At 42.0% G+C, this 22,013-nt stretch overlaps 1 protein-coding gene across 6 annotated transcripts in view; it reads right to left on the reverse strand.

The window, feature by feature from the left end:
- The window catches only part of fhod3a (formin homology 2 domain containing 3a), a 77,520-nt gene that overhangs the window by 20,859 nt on the left and 34,648 nt on the right, over positions 1–22,013 (reverse strand). For 2 of the 6 annotated variants that reach the window (XM_030412299.1, XM_030412298.1), the window contains exons 6-13: positions 9,128–9,222; positions 8,340–8,451; positions 8,064–8,158; positions 7,585–7,728; positions 7,163–7,398; positions 7,019–7,048; positions 5,843–5,977; positions 5,210–5,614 (exon numbers count right to left, since the gene is read on the reverse strand). In XM_030412299.1, coding sequence (XP_030268159.1) covers positions 5,210–5,614; positions 5,843–5,977; positions 7,019–7,048; positions 7,163–7,398; positions 7,585–7,728; positions 8,064–8,158; positions 8,340–8,451; positions 9,128–9,222 — 1,252 coding nt within the window. The remainder of the gene's footprint in view (positions 1–5,209; positions 5,615–5,842; positions 5,978–7,018; positions 7,049–7,162; positions 7,399–7,584; positions 7,729–8,063; positions 8,159–8,339; positions 8,452–9,127; positions 9,223–22,013) is intronic. The other 4 variants (XM_030412303.1, XM_030412302.1, XM_030412300.1 and 1 more) reach the window with 3 other exon arrangements.

Consider the following 22,013-nt stretch of genomic DNA (forward strand, 5'->3'; position numbering starts at 1 on the left):
ATCAGCTCGCTTTTCTGAATATTGACCCTGTATCCAGATAATTTGCCAAATTCTGTTAGCAGAACCATTAGCTTAGGAAGACTCGAAAGCGGTTGTGATAAATAAAGTAGCATGTCATCAGCATAAAGTGAGACTTTATGCTCCTCTCCTGCTCGTTGAATTCCTTTGATGTCAGCATTTTGCCTCAGGGCTAGAGCCAGTGGTTCCACTGCGACTGCAAAAAGGAGCGGTGACAGGGGGCATCCCTGTCTTGTACCACGTTTAAGCTCGAAAAAGGGGGACAGATTATTATTAGTACGAACAGCAGCCAATGGAGATGTGTATAACAATCTGATCCATGATATGAACTTCCGGCCGAAACCAAATCTCTCAAGTGTGCTGAAAAGGTAGCCCCACTCCACCCGGTCAAATGCCTTTTCAGCATCCAGTGAGAGAATTACCTCTGACATGCCAGGTGGAGAGGGGCTATAAAGGATGTTAAAAAGGCGTCTAATATTGAAAAAGGGGTAACGATTCTTTATAAAACCTGTTTGGTCAGGTGATATAATTGAAGGAAGAACACCCTCCAGTCGACGCGCCAGAACTTTGGCAAGTACTTTTGCATCAGTGTTTAGTAAAGAAATTGGCCGAAATGAATTGCACTCCAGAGGGTTTTTCCCTTTTTTAAGGATTACTGAGATAACTGCTTGGCGCATGGTCGGAGGTAAGGTCTTAAGTGAGAGTGATTCTTCAAACACTGACAGTAGTAAGGGGGCAAGTTGGTCTGAGAATTTTTTGAAAAAATCTGTCGGATAGCCATCCGGCCCTGGGGACTTGCCGCTTTGCATAGATCTTATCGCAGATATTATCTCCAGAGGCGAGAGGTCCTTCTCTAATGCATCAGCTATGTTTGGGTCCACGGATGGAACATGCAAGGGACTTAAGAAATCCTTTGTCGCTGAGGGTGTTGTCGACAGATCTGATGTGTATAGTGATTGGTAGAAATTTTTAAAACATGAGTTAATTTTGAGGCTATCTGTAGTCTTCAGACCCTGTTCATCATTAATTGCTGGTATAGTCTGATTGGCAGTTCTTTGTCGTAACTGATGAGCGAGAGCTCGGCCAATTTTTTCCCCATGCTCGTAGCACCCGTGTCGCGACTTTGAGAGGAGGTATTCAGCCTGCTGTGTTGATAAGATATCAAATTCAGTCTGCAAAGATAGACGCCTTTTCATTATGTCAGCAGATAGTTGATGACTGTATAATGTATCTAGCTCCATTATCTGATCTGTTAGTTCTTTAAGGCGTGCTGTGTTTGTTTTTGTTTTATTCGCACAGTAAGAAATGATCTGGCCCCGTAGGTATGCCTTTAGAGACTCCCATATGGTTGAACAAGACATTCCTGGCGTTTGATTAATGTCAAGAAATAGTTTTATCTCAGATGAAATAAAATTGATAAAAGGTTCTTCTGATAGGAGAAGAGGATTAAGTCTCCAAGGACGGTAGCCATACTGTGTGTTAGGAATGCGGATTTTTATGGTTAAAGGACCATGATCTGAAATGACTATGGCTTCATAATCACACTTAGTTACAGAGGAGAGAAGTCTTTTATCAAGGAAAAAATTATCTATACGAGAGTAACTCTTATGGACTGGGGAGTAAAAGGAGTATGCTCTAGAAGTGGGGTTACGGAACCGCCACACATCCGCTACACCGTATGTTTCAAGAAAAAGCTGGATAGTGCGTGCTGATTTAGACAAAGAGATCTTTTTGGAGGAGCTGCGATCTAAGGCCGGGGACAGTACACAATTTATATCGCCACCAAGGATAAGGTGGTGTGACGTCAGGTCTGGTAAGCGAGAAAAAAAGCTTGAGAAGAATGCTGGATTGTCCCAGTTTGGTGCATAAATGTTGGCCAGGATGACTGGAAGTGAGAAAAGTTGCCCCGTCACAATAATGTAGCGCCCTGCAGGATCTGAGTCAACGTTAGTCATTGTAAATGGTATATTTTTATCAATTAGGATGGCTGCCCCCCTAGTCTTTGAGCGGAAATTAGAGTGGTAAACCTGTCCTGACCATCCTCTCTTTATTTGAAACAGGTCTGTTGTGCGCAAGTGCGTCTCTTGAAGAAATGCAATATCGGTTTTCAATCGTTTTAGGTGTGTAAATACCTTTTTACGCTTAACTGGGTGATTTAGTGACTTTACGTTCCAGCTCACAAAGTTGACTGAGAGTCCCTGCTGCCCTCTGGTTGAAGTAGGATCAGTCATAACCTACTGAGTACAAGATGTTATGTAATGAAATTTCACATCTGGCTAAGCAAACTGAAAGAAAGAAAGATATAGAAAAAATAAATCCAAGATTTGAGCAAGTCTGGTATAATCCCTCCCCCCCATCCCATTCAACACCTGGGAAAACAAGGTGAACATGGTACCCCTCAAGAACAAATCCACACATAAGTGTTTGTGGTGGGGAACTCTGCAGAGCCTGCCGTTCAGGCCCCCGTCAAACACCTCAAAAGGACCAATCCAGTGCACTGCCACCATAGCACTTTAAGGCCTTCTATGCATTCAAGTAGGAAAAGAAGAGAGAGAAAAAAGAAAAAGAAAACAAAAAACTACTCAACAGGCTATTCAACACCGCATCTCTTATGGAGTCAATTAGTAGTTAGAAGGCATTAGAAATTCAACACTGTAGATTAGCCACAACATATAATATTAGGTTTACAAAACTTTACACAATAAGGCAATTTCCAAGCAACAAAACACTATTTGGCCCAAGAGTACAGGTGATCAGCAATGACAAAAAAGGAAAAAGGGAGAGAGAAAGGGTCCTTTGGTCAAGCCTTTGGTTCATTTTGAATATTGACCCTTTTGCACAATATAAGGTGGTGAAACTGTAACAGTCCCTCAGAGTGGCAACAACGACATCAGTCCACTGGGTACAGCCAGCTTGGTTATCTCTCCATGAATGTAAAAAGATATAAAATAATATTGTCAGAGTAGGTGGAATCTGAGGTTGAACAGTCAAACAGTCTCACTCACGCTACTCTGCTGCAGGAACGATGTGGCTCTTAACGTAGGTCATCGCTTTTTCTGCGTCGGTGAATTCCTTTACTTCTCCGTGATGAGTGACACGGAGACGGGCTGGGAAGAGTATACCAAACCGGACAGTCGGATGGTTGTGGAGTAGCTTTCGAACCTCGGTGAACGCAGCTCTGGCTTTGGCGACTTTTGAAGTGTAGTCCGGAAAAATAGCAACTGTCTCTCCGTTGTACCGAAGTGGAGCACGGGTGCGCGCCCGGCTCAGCACCTCGACACAGTCTTGGAAGTAGTGGAGTTTGGCTACGATTACTCGCGGTTTCTCACCAGGTTTTCTTGGAGCCAGACTTCTGTGTGAGCGGTCGACGAGCACATCTTTATCCAGCTGTAGTACTTCTCGCAGCAGCTTCGAGACCGATGTCGTGGAGCTCGATCCGGCCGTCTCAGGGACCCCCAGTATTCTGATGTTGCACCGCCGCGCTCTCCCTTCCATGTCCTCACACTTGTCTCGGAGCTCTGCCACCTCCATCTTCAGATTATTTACCGTGCTCTGTAAAGTCACCACCTCGTCTGACCATGTTGACATTCCGGTCTCCATGTCCTGGATTGTGGTTTTCATTTGGTCGATCTCGGAATTAATCGCCGCCATGTTGTTTTTTATTTCTGCTTTTACTGCCTGCAACTCACTTTTAAGGAAGTCGAAATCTTCAGCAAGTGCACATCGCATTTCTGATTTTATCACCGCCGAAATTTCAGTTTTCAGTGAGAGAAGAATCTCCGTTTTCAGGGACTCGGTGTCCATCTTTGTTGTAGTTGACCCTGGCGAAGACGTTTTTGCCGGGGTGGCAGTAGCAGTGTGGCTCGAGGCGGTGTCGGGCCTATTGTTCGCTGAACCAGTGTACTTGAATTTGCGCAGATTCGTCGCCATTCACTCAAACGAAGGCCGTCACCCGGCTTCGGAAATATTTTCAAAACAGACTGGTCGATGCCACAGTGCGCAGCGCGGTTGTTAACTTAAGATAAAAAAGTAAAAAGAAGATGCTCGACGGGAGCCCAAACAAAACACGTCTTACTCCATCGCCAGCTCAACAGCGCCCCCCAGACACAACAGTTTTGACATTACGTCAAAGACATCTATGATTTGTGTTGCAGAGATAACTATTGAAGTTAACATGCTAACCAGCTAGCCCTTATCCACTTTGTACTTCAAGAGGTGACAGTTCGATACTAAAGAAAACCAACAGCCGCCTGGTGCTCCAAGCTCCCAGTCCGGGCAGAGTCAGCTAACATGACCGCTAACTGCACGGTTAACTAAGCTTTCAAGCTAACAGCCGCTTTAGTTAGCAGCAGTAAGCACTTTCTTTAGTGGTATGCTGACCATGCTGGAGTATGAATTCGACAATTCTTACATATTGCACCTTTAAATGGATTGCCAACTACTTTATTCTAGCTTCTTAACTGTCAAAATGTTCTGTTCGTTTTACTCCTTTATGAGAAGCTAAGACATTTTCTAGACAAACTAATCAATAAATACAGAGAATAAGTGTTTGTTTGCAGACCCATTAAATATGCACCTTTTGTGACTAGGGCCTTAAATTGTAGCATCCTGAATATACTATAGCATTATCATAACAAGCTATGTATAGGTGAGGTTCAGGTCATGTGGAAAGTCCAAGAGAAAAATCATATACAACAATACTATATACTTATAATATCGAAGTGGACAGTGAAGGGAGAAAATATGGATGAGATAATGCAAAAACTCTACGGAAAGGATGAAGCTAAGAGGGAGGAAGTGAAACTACAGATCTACAGGTGAAGAGAAGTGCATCTGTGAAAAAGCTCCTGTGCTCGTGCTGTTCTTCAAAGGAAGGAAAAAGTGGTGACAGTGGGAAACAAAAGTGAGGATTGCAAGCATCAAAACTAAGAAAAGAAAGAAGAAAAGGTGGAAAAAAGGAACGACAGGCGATAATAAGAGCGATGACAGGCTGAAGGTGTGACGCCGTGCAGTCAAAGAAGTGAGAAGAACTGGTGAAAAGTGGAGGTGATGATTAACAAAAGTGGTGCAAAGGGATCCAAGCTGGTAAAAGCCAGAAAAAGAAGTGGAAACTGAAAAGTGCAGCGTTGGAATAGTTGCAGGGAAAACTCTCTGCGCTTCTCGGGAGATTGAGCTCTGCTGTCCGTCTGACCTGGGAGACGTCGTTTTGGGCGATTCCTCGCTGGTTTTAGCCGAAGCCGGGGGCGACGGCTCCTCGTCGAGGTCGTAGGAGAACAGGTGGAAGGGCGAGTGGGGAAGGTAGGGCAGGTCGGGGGAGGGGCGGGAGCTGCCGCGCAAGGGCGGGCTGACCTCCTTGGTGGCCGGGACGGTGAGGATGGACCTCTTCCTTGCCAGCAGGGAGGCCAGGAGGGAGGGTTGGGCTGGGGGACTAAGAGGGGAGGAGATGGGGAGAGAGGAGGCGGGAGAAGAGGGGGAGTGGGTGGCGGGTTCGGTCCGATTCCTCTGCTCCTCGTCCTTTATGTTCTCCTTTCTCGAGGTGATGGTGATGGACTGGAGGGTCGTTCGGTGAACTACGGATGGAAGAGGTCTAGCCGGGCTAGAAACAGAGGAATGGATTTAGAGGAATAAATGGATGAAAGAGCAACTGTGCAAAGGAGAGAGTCGGAACCATGGGCAGTATTGCATTGATACTATCAACCACGTAGCACATCTGCCACGAGGAGATCAAACAGCCAGATATACAACCAGAAACATTGTAAGAGGAGACTTTTAAAGACCACAGGACATCATTTCATTTCCAGGTTACCACTATGTCCTAAAATACCTGGGGGTGGTCTCTTTAGACACTGTATCAGCCCCCTCCTCCTCCTCCTCATCCGAATCAGACTCAGTCACTGGAGTCTCCTCTTCCTCCTCCTCCTCCTCCTCCTCCTCTATGCCATCCTCACATTCCTCCTCTCTGTAGAGGGTGGATGAACGGACATACAGGCGGAACATTGAAGGGAAGGATTTAGGGAGAGATGATGCGATACATGAGAAAAGCATGCAAATGGAATTCACCACAACAGAGGAATAAGGAGATGGAAGAGACAAACAAGGACGTGACATTTATCAGATGAAGTGATTCAAAAAAAAGAAGAAAGAAGTAAGACGAATGAAAGCAGAATGACGGAGCAGGAGAAAGGGGGGGAATGAATGTTTCTCATTACGCATGCCATGCCTCCAGATAGTTACTTTAATATGCACATGAGGGCAAAATTGGATGAGAAGGAAGAGGGAAGGGAATGCTAAGAGGAGAAAACACCACGGCTGGACAACTGACTTGAGATCAGCAACACCAAACCGTCTTGTCTAGCGAAACCAGATGAGCCTTGTTGCAGTCGAGTCGGCGTGCGCTGCCAGGTGTTGTTCCGCGGGACCAGAACCATGTGTGTGTGACGAATGGGACGGCCATTACAAGTTTGTTTTTTTCTGTGTGTGCGTACGTAATGTAAAGCAGGAAGCAGTCTCTGACATGACGATTATAATCTGCTGAGGGATTTCTCACACAATAATGCACGTTTTTACTCCTGTTCTAGCATTTTGCACACTGGCAGGATAAAGGCATGAAGGAGGAGGCACGTAAAGGGAGTCATTGACGGATGAGGGGAATTACAGAGGAAGTATTTACCTGAGCAAAACAGCTACAACCGGATCCAAGTTCCCCTTGTCGTGCATACACACACAGCACTGAAATAAGCCTGTGCTGGTTTCTTAAAGTGTACGCTTTTATTAGAAGTACAAGCAAACTCTGACGGCCTGAAGGCTGCTGAGGATTTTCTTTTTCTCTTAGTGGAGCACAAATGTGCACCGGTGTTTCACTGCAGAACAAAAAGCCACTCAGGAGTGCTTCATGTGACAGGAGACACACTAGTTGCTGTTACAGCATGTAGGTGAGAAGCAGCAGTAGGCCACAAAGGTCAGCTGATGACCTTTTTTCCTGAGAGACCTTTGAACTTACATGGATGGAAGGAAACCACCTGACAGGGCTCTGGAGCAGAAAGTGTTGGTACAAGACAAGTCAGAACTTCTCTGCTGAGCTCAAGAGTGACGACTATTTAGATCCCTCCCTACACCTGCTCAGAACAGGTCCCCCTCCTCTCACCTCTCGCTCATGTCCTCAGCTCTCTGTCCGTTAAAAGGCTGGAAGCCGGCTCTCTGCGGGGACGCGGGGCTGCAGGGGGAGGCGTGACCGGATCGGCCGAGAGACGCCCTGCGGCTCCGCCTCCTCTCCAGGCCACGCTTTTTGTCCCCGCCCCCGAGGCTGACTCGCCGGCGGTCCCGGCGACCCGCAGGTGGAGGCTGGCTGTCATCGTCGCCGTCTTCATGCCGCAGAGTCATCTGGAGGGGAAAGTTGAAAGTGTGAGAAGTGGGGTGATGGGTATTGAGCAAATGTACTTTAAATACAGCACTGAGTCACATTCATTCAGCCTGAGCAGCTCTTACAAGAAGTTTGATCCGTCATAAAAGGTAAATATAATCTTGCAATAGTTTCCTCGTCATCTCATGTCTTTCTGTGCCTCAAACCTCATAAATGTTGAGCTGCTCAACCAAGTCCAGATCAGTGCCTTTCCGCCCCAGATGTCTTTGGGACACTGTCTCCATGCCCTGTTCCTCCAGACCGTCCACCGTGTCGTAGAATGAATCCTGGTCAGGCAGTGCCGCCAGCGTCTGCAAGGAAAAAACAAAAAACAGATACAGATCAGTCACTGAGGTGCAACTGAGGTTCAAAATCCTTGACCTGATGCAGAGGTCTGAAAGTGCCAAAGTCAAAAAGAAAGAAAGAAATTATGGCAGTTTCATTCCTCAACCTTAACATTTTGGTGACTAAATAAAATGTAAACACTTTAAACAATGAAATAAATCAGAATGAGGAAAGAAGATGCATGTTTAAAGTACCTAGGGTCATATCAGAGTTATACTTTACTCTGTCTAGCACTCTATGATGTAAAAGCTGTGTTAAAATCTATGTAAACATTCAGAACAGACACTTCAGATGCAGACACCTTATTGATGAGGGTCATGGCGTAGACCAGCAGCTCTGTGTCCACACCATCCTTCTCATGCAAGATCTCCATGGTGTTGGACCACGCCTTGCTGCCTGGAAATCAGTAAATAACAAAAAAGAAACATCAATTATATTGTCACCCTCTACTGTCAGTGCCACCCCTCTGTGTGAGCCTGGGCAGTAAACCGAACATTTACAGTAAACAGCAACAGGGCCAACATAATGAAAGGGAAAATGTTCCTCAGCAGCTGGTGGCGTGTTAAGCTATTTATACCTCTCTTGGTGTCCACAGAGGTGATGGCTTCTATCAGCAGTGGCGTGTTGGACTCGGAGTACTCCACGAACACCAGCAACAGCTTCAGAGCGGTTTTCACCACCAGGCGGAACTAAAGGAGGGGGGATAAGAAGTTACAAACTCACGTCGCAAGAAAACAGAGCATAGATATTTAATGGTGCCATGTCTATTATTTTATGAAACTTAACAATTATTTGAGACCTCATGTGTGCCCCTATATCAGATAAAACATGCTAAAGGCCTCTATTTGGTGCCCTTTTATAGAACAATATGTGATAAAACTCTATTCCTTGACTATAAATATATCTCAACTTTCTGCGTCTGGTCCCCCCCCCCCACATACATGTGGTGCCCTTTTTTATCTTTTTCACCCCTGCCCCTCAAACATCACGAGTCCACCCCTGGTTACAGATACGTCTACATTCAAAATAAATCAAATTAAAGACACTTTTAAATGAAATTTTAAAAAAGGAATAGAGACAATACATCGTTGAGGTTTGGACTGGAGTTAAGACTGACTTTCGGCGCAAAGCAGAAGTGAACGTTTAAAAATAACGAAGACACCACAAAACCATCAAAGGACACCACCCTCAGGTCAGGACGCAGAATTCGATCAGTAGCAGATGTGTTTGTGTTTCTGGCTATAAAAGCTAAAAATAACAATGAATGGCTAACTCAGAGCCGGCTACAGCCTGCTTGCATTGTGTGCGCGTATGTTGAGGTTGTTTCTTTTCTTTTTTTGTGCGTGTATTTATGCTCGGCTGTACCTTTGAGCCAACCAGCGTGTACAGCCACTGGATTGTCTCAGCGTGCCCGATGACACCGTTCATCCCGTCTACGTACAGCATGATCTGCCCCAGAGCTGAGAGAGGGGGAGGAAGGGGGAAACAAAACGTTAGAGGGTCAGAACAAATATAGAAAGTTGCTATAAACAAACTGGGAACACCAAATAGCAACTGTGTGCAGCACACGGGTTCATCTACAGTAGCTATAAATAGCAGGGAAAGCCATCAGGGATCATCTTTATGATCGGGTTCATGATGAGAGAAAAAGGAAAGGTTTTAGAAATATTCTCTAAGATTTTAAAGCTTCAGTTATATTTTTTCACTTGTACCCAGTATTTATATATGCTTACACTTAAGACAGTTTCAGGTTGTCAGCAGTGAAACGTAACAAAGTATGTTTTCAAGACTTTAATTCAGCATTTTCACTATATGTTAAACTTCATAAATCTACTTCATCACACTTTAGAAGCTGAGACAAAATAAAATTATGAACCTGGAAATTAACATAATATGTCTCCTTTAATGGGAATTTATAAAGAAAACATCAGTATTCCTTTATTGTCCCACAGCAGGGGGACATATCAAATATATTGTAATTTCCACTGAAGGGATCAATAAAGGTACATCTTATCTTGTCTCGTTTCTTAAAGGAAGTCCTGATAATGTGTGATGAGTGTTTTTTACAATCAATATTGAGTCCTCTGTCTGTCTGGCAGCTCATTACTTGTGCTTGCATTTACAGGATCCCCTTTTCAAGTTGTACTTAAATCAAAGTCAGCAAAGCTGCAGCTGTCATCTGTTGCCGTATGTCAGAGCACAGTGCAGATTACATTACACCCAAACCAGGAGTCTACGTGAAAGTGAATTCTCATATCTTCTTTCACCATATGTTAAATCTACATTTCTGTAACAAGTGAGCCCAGTTCACACACAACACGAGCGAAGAGAAAAAAAAAACAGATAGCAAATATTTAAACAAAAACAATTTGAAGCGAGCAAAGCAATGTTTATAAAAGTCCATCCAACGGCTGAGACTAAACATTTAATCTGGACGTTGGGCTGTAGTTAGTGCTTTACAATTCTCCAATTCTCAAAACAGACATTTGCTGAGTGTTTTGTAGGGAGGAACCACTGCTCAACTCTTCAGAACCAACCAGGGTGTCGGGGGTGAACCAGACGGGAGGAATAAACAGTCACATCAGGTTCTGCTTCTGATCCAGAGCGGTTCAGTGACGGGAGGAGGGCTCATAGATTTGAGATTAAAACTTAGATTGATCTTTTTTACATTAATGTTGAAGTGCTACATGTTTTTTTTTCTTTCAGGACACTTCCACATATGAACACGAGGAGACACAGAAGCAGAGTAGGTAATCTTGTGTCACCAGCCCAGTTCAAGCTACCAGTCCAGTCCATTGAGTTTCTTGAAACAGGACGAATGAAACAGCGTTCCCCCGTACTGTTAGCTGTACCGGATACACATCACACTTTATGCCCACTTAGAGGACAATCCCATCACCTCACATTTTGCTTGTGTAAATTCTGTATATGCCTTCTATTTTAATCCCTCAACTTTTGACATGATTAACTGTTACTGAGCCTTGTGTTAAATTAACTTGTGCAATGAGACAAAATGATGGCATCACGACAACCCGTGAGTTTGTTTGCGTGTTGAATGAGGCTGGCAGCTCTGGATGGAACTCCAGTCTGTCCCAGTTGTTGCTGTGTGTCAAAGTAGCGGACAGGTGGCATCAAAACTTGGAAAAGGAAAGTGAAAGAAAAATCACAGATCTAATTTGGTACATATAAAGTCCAGTGAGCTGAAAGAGCTCACACACATTGTAAGCAAGAGAAGGAGACGGCCACTCCTGTCCTTCCTTCAACCATGTTTTTGGACTCAAATTTGAAAATTGAAGTTTTGTCTTCCCTTCTTGGAGGAATCATTAAACCCTACGATGAGAAACAACGCGGGAGAAACGCAGATATTTTGTCTGTTGATGAATTTCATCTCTACAACCTCACTGGGAGGCAACAGGCTTACATGAAAGAATGTTTCATCGATGAGAAAGAATTTTTTGATCCAAAATATGACTACGACTTCACTAATCTCTCTGACTCGTCTGAGTGTATGAGAGGTGGTGAGCTTTACGAGCGTCCAAAAGGTTGGTACCGCATGGCCCTGAAGGTCAAAGGTAAATATCCAGACGGAGACACCTGGCTGGGCACCAAAGGATGGAGGAGTCACTCTGTACCTGGAGAATGGCCTGTTTCCTACCATGGGACGAGCCTAGATGGGGCCAAAGGCATCATCAGGAGTCACTACAAAGCAGGAGACAGATCTGCATATGGAAGGGGAATCTACTCAACACCAGATATACACGTCGCTGAGAGAGAGGAGTACGCCAAGACCTTCACATCGAAGACAACGGGGAAAAGCTACAAAGTCATCTTGCAAAATCGAATCAATCCTCAAACGAGAGAGATCTGCCAACGATCTGACTACTGGCTCGTTCGTGTTCACGAAGGAACGTCTGCAGAGGACGAGAGACGGATAGTGGAGAGCTCTGTTCGACCTTACGGCATTCTGATTAAGGAAATGAACGAGGAGAGCAATGATGATGACGATGATGGTGAAATACTTAGAAGACGTAACAAGATAGTGATTAGGTTGATTAAACGTATGAGCATGCTCCAACTTCATAATTCACAAAGCTGATGTGTTGACACAAGACTAAGACATACGACAAAAACAAAAGATGTACAAATACAGATGATGATGATGATGATGATGATGATGATGAAGATGATGATTATGTCTTATTAGAGTCTCTTTTATTCTTTGGTTTGTTGTCTTCTTTGGTTTAAAATTTGCATTCTATTTTAAAGTATTGCGTAAACTCATATCGGGCTAGAGTTGTTTCAATAGAGAATCAAAAACATGAACACATCACTTTGTTTTGTCAAAGAGCTTCTGGCGTCGACTGTCATGTTTTAGTTATTAACGTCTTCATCGAAACGTACTATTCTGTTAGTATATCTGCTTATTTGAAATCTTTAATAGCCCTTTATATTAACCTCCACACAATAGGTGTTAGTTAACAGGAAATAAGGACCTTGTGAATCCTTATAAGACATTTATTAACATTAACAAGACTATTTAAGCGTAGATAATAGCTTTATAGACATGTTTATTTTGGGATTACAAGACGTTTAGAAGCACTTATAATAAGGTGTTGCAGATTAAAGACTGCTTAAGAACATGAATAAAAGGCCAATGAGTTGCACACATGAAATTATTATTTTTGTGTTGTATTTTTGCTCTTCTCACTGTTTGAGGTGGACAGGGCTGATGGGGAAAATCAGCCTCACCCACACGGTTATGATGCAGGAGAATAACTGAGCTCCTGACTGTGAATTAAATCATAAACAATAACTGAAACTACCTTGTTTCCTAACTTTTACTTATTTTTTGTCTTCTGAGTGTTAAATCAATAACTCATTTATTGTATGTATAGCAACATGTTTTTCAATAGACATCCAGTTTCCTTGTTACACCTGAAAAATATGTTCATTGTTCATAATTTTTGTATATTAATAAAGAGTTGTACATGATCTTCCCGTCAGTGTTTTATTGGTGCAGGAGGGGTGTGGTTTAGGGGTGGGCGAATTTTGGTATCGATCTGATACCAAGTAATTACAGGGCCAGTATTGCCGATACCAATACCAATACTGATACTTTTTACTTGAAAATTCCTGATCATTGAGTGATTTAGTACTTTTGCCTTTAATTAGTTGACCATGATTATGATAACGATAAAACACAGGACAAAGATTTTAGCCAAATAAGAAAATTATATTTAACTTAATTAAATCCATAACCTATCTGCATGTTTCCTAAATAGAAATACTGATGTTCCTTCAACAGATACACGAAAGGGTTATTATATTATGCCATATTCAAACTTCAGGTTTGAGGTAGACTCTATATCAATATAAGTATATATTTTTAAATTACAGTTACAGTGAACCTGAGTGAGCGGAGTGAGAGAAGTGAAGAGGAGCGCTGCGCTCACACAAACTCTGTAAAGAAATACCAGTGATTTGCTGAATTTATAGAAGAGAAACTACAACAAAAAAATCGATCTCATCAAGCTAGTATCGATCCAATACCAATACTCACCTTGGTATCGATACTATCAATATTTGGATCGATCCGCCCACCCCTAGTGTGGTTTCCTGCATAAACTTATACAGATGACAGATGTGTGTTGTGTGCAACTGTGCTACATATACACAACACAAATTATCATAGTCACTATTACATAAATGACTTAATAAGATTTGAAGTGAGGAAAATTTACACCTCAAAGAATTGTGATTCAAAACACCAACAAAAAAGGCAGAGTTCAAGTCCTTGTAACAAGAAGTAGAAGTAAAAAAAAAAAAAAAGATGTTTTTCTTTTCAAGCCTCAGTTATATTTTCTTTCAGTGTATTCAGTGTGATCACTTTAATTTTTTTGCTACTTGGGAGATTCAGATTATTTATATAAAATAAAACCAACTGATAAATAAGGATGTTTTACTGGTCATCCGGATGAGACTGACCTTTAACAAATGCAACATTAAAGGGATGAACACATTACTGCGTCATTAGTTAGAAGTGAATAACATATCGAAATTATGTACGTTTACTTTTTCTGTAAAGGAAATACATAAATAAAACAGTTGGTAGGAATAGGTGGAAAAATGCAATTGAAGAAGAAGTAAACAACTGACTACATTTAAAATGTATATATGAATTAATTAAATTGATAATATAATGTTAATGAAACATCAACCTTTGTTATAACTCGATGCAGCACTCTCATGATGATAAGACAATGATCTTATTTGCACTTTCATTTACATTTTATACCCCAAAAACAATATGATACAAAAAGTGTTTTATCATAGTTGTCATGTTTTGCTCATGTGTTGCCGCGAAGCATGACATGCTCGTTTCAAACCACAAGTCAAACTGAAAGTGAGTGCTCATCTCAGTGCATGTTGAGCTGGCATACATAGATGTTTAAGGAGAGAGAAGAGAGCTGAGCAACACTCACACTGTGACCGAGAGAACGCTAAAAGAACTTAATAACAGCCTCCTGAACCATGTTTATGGACTCAAATCTTAGACTTGAAGCTTTGTCTTCACTTCTTGAAAAAGTCATTAAACCCTTTGATGACAAAAAATGCGCGAGGACGGTAGATATTTTGTCTGTTGACAAATTTCTCCTCTACAACTTGTTCCGGGAGCACCATGTCTATGTGAAGGAGTTTTTCATCGATGAGAAAGATTTTTTTGATCCCAACTTTGACTTTGACTTCACTGATCTCTCTGACTCGTCTAAGTGTATGAGAGGTGATGAGCTTTACAAGCGTCCAAAAGGTTGGTACCGCATGGCCCTGAAGGTCAAAGGTAAATACCCAGATGGAGACGCCTGGCTGGGCACCAACGGATGGAGGAGTCACTCTGTACCTGGAGAATGGCCTGTTTCCTACCATGGGACGAGCCTAGATGGGGCCAAAGGCATCATCAGGAGTCACTACAAAGCAGGAGACGTATCTGCATATGGAAGGGGAATCTACTCAACACCAGATATACACGTCGCTGACAGCGAGCAGTATGCCAGGACCTTCAAATCGAAGACGACGGGGAAAAGCTACAAAGTCATCCTGCAAAATCGAATCAATCCTCAAACGAGAAAGATCTGCCAACGATCTAACCACTGGCTCATTCCTGTTCACAGAGAAGTGTCTACAGAGGAGGAGAGACGGATAGCAGAGAGCTCCATTCGACCTTACGGCATTCTGATTAAGGAAATAAACGATGTGAAATGACGATGATTTATTTGAGGGCCTTTTTCTCCAGTAAGACAAAGGTCAGAGTAAAAATTGTTATTGTGTGCTGATCACTAATAATAATTGAGGAAGCTTTGTTTTCCTAACTTTTATTTAATGTTTATGTTAACTGTTACAGAGAAATACTGTAAAGCCAATTTTTCACATCCTGTGATTTGAAAATATGTAAATCAACATGTGCTGATTTATTGTTTGAAAAAATTTTAATATTGTATTAACTTCTTTTCAATGAACTATCAGTTTCCTTCTTACACCTGAAAACATGTTAAATGTTCATAAATTTTTGTATATGAATAGAGAGATGAAGTTCTCCTCTCATCAGTGATTATTGGTGCTGGGCTGTTGGGTGATTTCCTTCAGAAACTCAAACAAACCACAGACGTGTCTTGGGCAACTGTGCACGAACACAAAAGACTCCTCTTAGCAAAAAGTAATATACTTGAAGTTCATTTTATTAAGTATGCTTGAGTATAAGTATAGCAAGTATACTATGGACCATGTACTTGTAGCATACTAGAAAGTATACTAATTTAATACTTCTTCGGACTAAATTGGAACATTTTAAGTTTATAAAAGTATACTTTAAGTATACTTTATAAGGTCATTTCAAGTTTACAGAAGTACACCTTCAGTTTACAGCGAGTACACTCATCTATATACTACTAGTGTACTAAGTATATACTTCTTGTCCACATTTTAGTTTATTAACATGTAAGTTTATAACAGGTAATACCTCAGTGCAAATGTGTTTAGTGAAAAACAAAAATTTTAATTCTGCTAAATTAAATGTAAACACAACTCAATGACTTCATGTTAATCTGCAATTATATCAAGATATTGTAAGTGTTAGGACTTGTAATGTAGCAATCTTCTAGCAAGAGATTCACCATTTATTACTGTACATGCTCACAGCTGAACAAACGGGAAGTCTCTCCCGGAAAACACCCCTTCACTCACGGTGCCATCATTTTTATCATCTTTGTTAATTTGACACAATTTAACCACAGAACAAGGATGTGAATTAACCTGCAACTGTCTTACACATCATCTTATTCACAACCACATTCACGAACCATAATTACACCAACAACAGAATACCCAAGTCTTGAGTCTTTGCGCCACAGTCCACAGTATACTAAAGTACAAGTATAAGCTTTAGTATTAAAGTATAAGTCTAAGTATTAATGTACTTAGTCTTAGACTATTCTTTATACTTTTCAGTATAAGCCAAGTACACTTCACTATACTTTTCTTAAGTATATCAAATGTAGTATATAAAAAGTACACTTCAAGTATACTGCCTCAGTTTTAGTATAAAATAAGTATACTTGTAGTACACTTGAATAAACTACTTTTTGCTAAGGGTTGACAGGATTTAAAGTGGGGAAAAAGGACACCTCCTTATAACAGACAACAGACAATATCAGAAAATAGTTTTCTTTTCAAGCCTCATTAATATCGTTTTCCACTGTACTCACAGACACAAGCATGTGGTTAGTTTGGGCTCCACAGTGACGGCGTTTCACTCGCATTTGCAACTAAAAGAAGATTGTTCACTTGAATTATTTGTTACTGAGGAGATTCATAGCCTACTATTGATATCAAATTAAATCAAAAAATAAATTAAGATGTTTAACTGGTAGCCCTAATGAGCCTGAGCTGATGTCTGTACCGGTGAAGGGCAGTATTTCCGGTCATTATCGTTATATTATTGATTACGATGATCACGAGGCAGAGTGTCAGACAGAGCTGGCACAAGCAGCCACACCGGCCGTAACGCACGGATGCCGTGCGACAGTGACTTGCGGTATCATCACTGGTGTGACTACGTGATCTAGTCATGCTCGTCGTCACAGGAACAGACGATCAGTTTGTGGTCTTCCTGCGAATTCGGCTTCACCGCCTTTCTTTTGAAATACACCCCCGTCTCCGCACGCTGGAGCAGCTCCAGTCTGCGCACGCGCCCCTCTTCGCCCGTCTGTGGAACAGAAGCTTCCAGCGTTGATAGGCTATTGCGCCGACGTTTGACCAATCAGATGACCGCCCAGTGTTGTGGGCGGGGCACCGAGCGAGACGACAGACAGAGGGAGGCGGCTGCCTCAGAGCCAAAACAACTCAGCCTATTATCGATTTATCTGATCGAGAGTCGGATAAAAACGATGTGAAACGTGTCTCTGTCATAGTTCTTGAGTATTGTTGTAACTATAAGCAACAGAACGGACTTTATTTCATCCAAACTATAATTGGAAGTGAAAGTGAAAGTAAAAGACTATTCTGGTAGGTCTACTTTGATTACAAAATACAACTGTGTAACAGGAAAGGTAGACAACAATTCAGGTTGAACAACAAGTAAACAACAACGATGGCGGCCTCCTCAAGCATGTATTTGGACTCAAACTTGAGAATTGAAATTATATCTTCACTTCTTGGACAAACCATCAAACCCTATGACAAGAAAAGTCGTGGGACAGCAGAGGATATTTTATCTGTGGATGAATTTCATCTCCACAACCTCACTGGGAAACGACAGGCTTACGTGAAGCAGCCAATCATCAAAGAGGAAGATTTCTTTGACCCGGACTACGACTGCGACTTCACTAATCTCTCCGACACTTCGGCTGGCTGTAAGAGAGGTGATGAGCTGTACAAGCGCCCAAAAGGTTGGTACCGCATGGCCTTAAAGGTCAAAGGTAAATACCCAGACGGAGACACCTGGTTGGGCACCAAAGGATGGAGGAATCACTCTGTACCTGGAGAATGGCCTGTTTCCTACCATGGGACGAGCTTAAAAGGAGCCAAAGGCATCATTAGGAGTCATTACAGTGCAGGCAACAGAGATCTGTATGGAAGGGGAATCTACTCGACACCAGATATACACGTCGCTGAGAGAGAGGAGTACGCCAAGACCTTCACATCGAAGACGACAGGGAAAAGTTACAAAGTCATCCTGCAAAACCGGATCGATCCTAAAATGAGAGAGATCTGCCCACGATTTGACTACTGGCTCGTTCCTGTTCGTAAAGGAGCGTCTGCAGATGAGGAGAGAAAGATAGTGGATAGCTCGATTCGACCTTACGGCATTCTGATTAAGGAACTAAATGACGGTGATGACAGTGATGAGGTGTATGGAGATGGCAGCGGCCAAGACGATGGCTACGAGGTCAGTGATGACTATTACAGCGACAGCTATGACAGACATGATGATGGCAGTGTGAGTGACAGTGGTGATGAAGATGATGACACTGGTGATGGTGACGACGATGGTGATGAGGATGATGACATTGGTGATGATGATGATGCCAGTGAGGATGATGACATTGGTGATGATGATGATGCCAGTGAGGATGATGACATTGGTGATGATGATGATGCCAGTGAGGATGACGATGGCGATGACGGTGATGGCAAACATGATGATGGCAGTGTGAGTGACAATGGTGATGAAGATGATGACATTGGTGATGGTGATGATGAAGTTGCTAGTGAGGATTACGATGGCGATTGCGGCGATGGAGATGGTGACGGCGACGAAAGCGACGATGATGGCACTGTCCAAGACAATTCTGATGACAACGATGGTGGGGACGATGATGGCGATGGCAATGAAGATTTTGATGACGGCGGCAGCTACAATGATGGCAAACATGATGCGGACTATTCTGAAGACACTTGCAATGATGATGGCGATAATGATGATTATGATGATGACTTTGATGATGTCGGTGGAAGCTACGATGATGATGACGACTGGAGTTAACAACTAATTATGTTAATGAGCGAGTATCTGTTACTCTGTTGTTCTAAGGGGTTTATTCTGTGCATATTCCTACTTAGTTTGTGCATTTGTTTTCACCTTTGGTTTAAGTATTGTATGAACTAATATTGGTTCAGAAGTGTTTGAGTGGAGGATTAAGTTACTACGTTTCTGACTTGGGCTATCACTCATATGTTTTAGTCGTTATTCCTGTTTCATTTTGAAAACATGTCGTGTATGTCATTCTTTTATGGTCAAACATGATGGACCCTGAACATAAAACTCATTTAAAGGCCCTGAAAACATATTTCCTCGATCAGGTAGGATTGTACCTGAAATCGTATTATCTGTAAAGAATTGTACATAATAATACATTTTGTTATTTTCTACAAGATTTGTGTATTCATTTCTCAATGGTGGGGCAGGGCTGATGTGATAAAAAGATCAATCAGCTGCACCAAAACAGTTCTGATGAAGGTAAAACACTGATTTATTCAGTCTGAACCACTTCACAAACAATAACTAGAGATGATTTGTTTCCTAACTTCTACTAACTTCACTCCTTCTGAGTGTTTACTGTTGTAGAGAAATACTGGATTGATACTAAGTTTTCAGGTGCTTTAACTTAAAAAGTCAGACCTTGAATATGTTTGGTTACAGTGGCCTTAATCCTCTTATGTATTCAAGAACTACAAGCAATGATTAGAAAATATCCAAAGAATTCCAGAGGTCAAGAAACTTAAAGAAAGATATATTATGCTCATTTTCAGGTTCATAATTTTATTTTGGGTTACAACTAGAATATGTTTACATGCTTTAATGCTCTCACACTGTCCATTGCTGCAGCACTGTATCTGCCCCTGAAAAGTTGTTTTAGCTCCCGTCTCTTTAAGGCCCCCCTTCCCAAAGACCCAGCCAGCTCTGATTTGTCAGCTCAAACATGCCTGAGCCAGCGGCGCTAAAAACAACAGAGCAGCTGTGATAAACTAATTCATAAATGCCAATCTAGCGGCTAGGCATAACCTATTCAGAAGCAGTGTTTTCTGTAGGAGAGAGAAGCTTCTGTTGGTGCAGACTTAGACCTTTAAATTCTCAATATCTTTTACATGCACAAGAATGCGTGAATGAAACACTGAAGGGAAGGAAAAAATGAAAAGGTCTGGTAATGTATTTTATTAGAAGCTTTTAACTCTATAGTCACTTAATTTTCAATGAACTTGCAGTTGCCTTGTTACACCTGAAATATGAAATATAAATTAACAGACTCTCTTCCTTTCAATGTTGTATTGGTGCTGGGGTGTTGGGTGTTTTCCTGCAGGAACTGAAACCAACACAGATTATATTGTGCATATTACATGCAGTTACATGCACTTTCATTTTTACAAGCAAATTAGGTTTCTGTTGTAACCGTCATGTGTTGTTTTGTCAAAACATGTCAAGGCATGTCTTTCAGTTTCTTTCAAATCATGAGACAGAAGTGAAACTGTAAGAGAAGTATCTCATTTCCTCACATCTTGGATGAAAGTTTGTGGACAGAGTGAACTCAGTTCACATGCAGCGCGACAGAGTGACAGAGTGACAGAGATCAGCTGCACTGACCTTCCTCAAGTATGTATTTGTACTCAAATTTGAAAATTGAAGTTATATCTGCCCTTTTTGGACAAACCCTACGACGTAAAGACCACACACGAGAGCGAACAGCAGAACTTTTGTCTGTTGATGATTTTTTTTTCAACACCATCATCAGGGAGCACAATGACCATGTGAAGGACTTTTACATCGATCTGAAATAATTTTTTGATCCAAAATATGACTACGACTTCACTAATCTCTCTCACAGGTCTGAGTGTATGAGAGGTGATGAGCTTTACGAGCGTCCAAAAGGTTGGTACCGCATGGCCCTGAAGGTCAAAGGTAAATATCCAGACGGAGACACCTGGCTGGGCACCAAAGGATGGAGGCGTCACTCTGTACCTGGAGAATGGCCTGTTTCCTACCATGGGACGAGCCTAGATGGGGCCAAAGGCATCATCAGGAGTCACTACAAAGCAGGAGAAGGATCTGCATATGGAAGGGGAATCTACTCAACACCAGATATACACGTCGCTGAGAGAGAGCGGTATGCCAAGACCTTCACGTCGAAGACAACGGGGAAAAGTTACAAAGTCATCCTGCAAAATCGAATCAATCCTGAAAACAGAGAGATTTGCTCAAAATCACACTACTGGCTCATTCGTGTTCACAGAAGAGCATCTGCCAAGCAGGAGAGACGGATCGTGGAGAGCTCGATTCGGCCTTACGGCATTCTGATTAAGGAATTATAGAACAATTTGGAGATGACGTCTGTGTCTCAATCTATCACGCTCTAAGGGCTTTCAAAAACTGTCTTATGATAAGCCTTGAAATGATCACTTTTGGAGGACTCGCTGGCTCAATAAATCTGCGCTGTGTTTCTTTCAGTATAATCTTCTCATTGGCTGCTGCATGTCTACACACACGTCAACACATCAATGCATATTTGAAAGGTGATGTCATGTTCATACCCAGTCACTCCTGCCAGCTTGGATGTCACACCTGACAGACAGGCTTGCGAAATGGTTTCAGATGAATTACTATTATATAAATAAAGAGCTGTAAATGCCCTTCGCCACAGTGTTTGCACAGTTGGGGGTTTATCAAGAGAAGTTTTGTTCCGGGACGAAAGATCTTCTGAGAACTGCTCGGCGCTTGGCTGCAAATAGCGAGTCATTAGGCAATTAACAGTAACAGAAAGCCGACATAATTGTGCTACTCATGAAATGATTAAGCGTGACACATGTTTGGGGTGGAAATGATGGAAACGGCTGGAGAGGAATGGCCATGTGTGTTTGTTTAAGTGTGTGAAAGAGAAATCAAAGAGCTCTCTGGGGAACTGAGTGAATCAAGTGCTTTTGGAAATTATGGAAAGCATGTGTGAGAATTTGTACGATAACTTGTGTGTTGAAATCTTAAGAAAATCTACCATATTTTTACTTGATCACCTCTAAAGTGCTACATTGCTTCTGCGTCTTTTGATTGCTGTACTTTATCTCATATTGTCATGTTTTTTTTAAATGCTATTACCATATTATATATCAATGTACTTGTTATTTTTGAGGTATTATTACTACTTGTTGTTCTATTTTGCTCTCTGCTCATCTGTCTGATCTCCTTTCAGCCTCAGGTTTCTTTTATTTC

This window comes from Sparus aurata, chromosome 3 (assembly GCF_900880675.1).
Source record: "Sparus aurata chromosome 3, fSpaAur1.1, whole genome shotgun sequence".
NCBI lineage: Eukaryota > Metazoa > Chordata > Actinopteri > Spariformes > Sparidae > Sparus > Sparus aurata.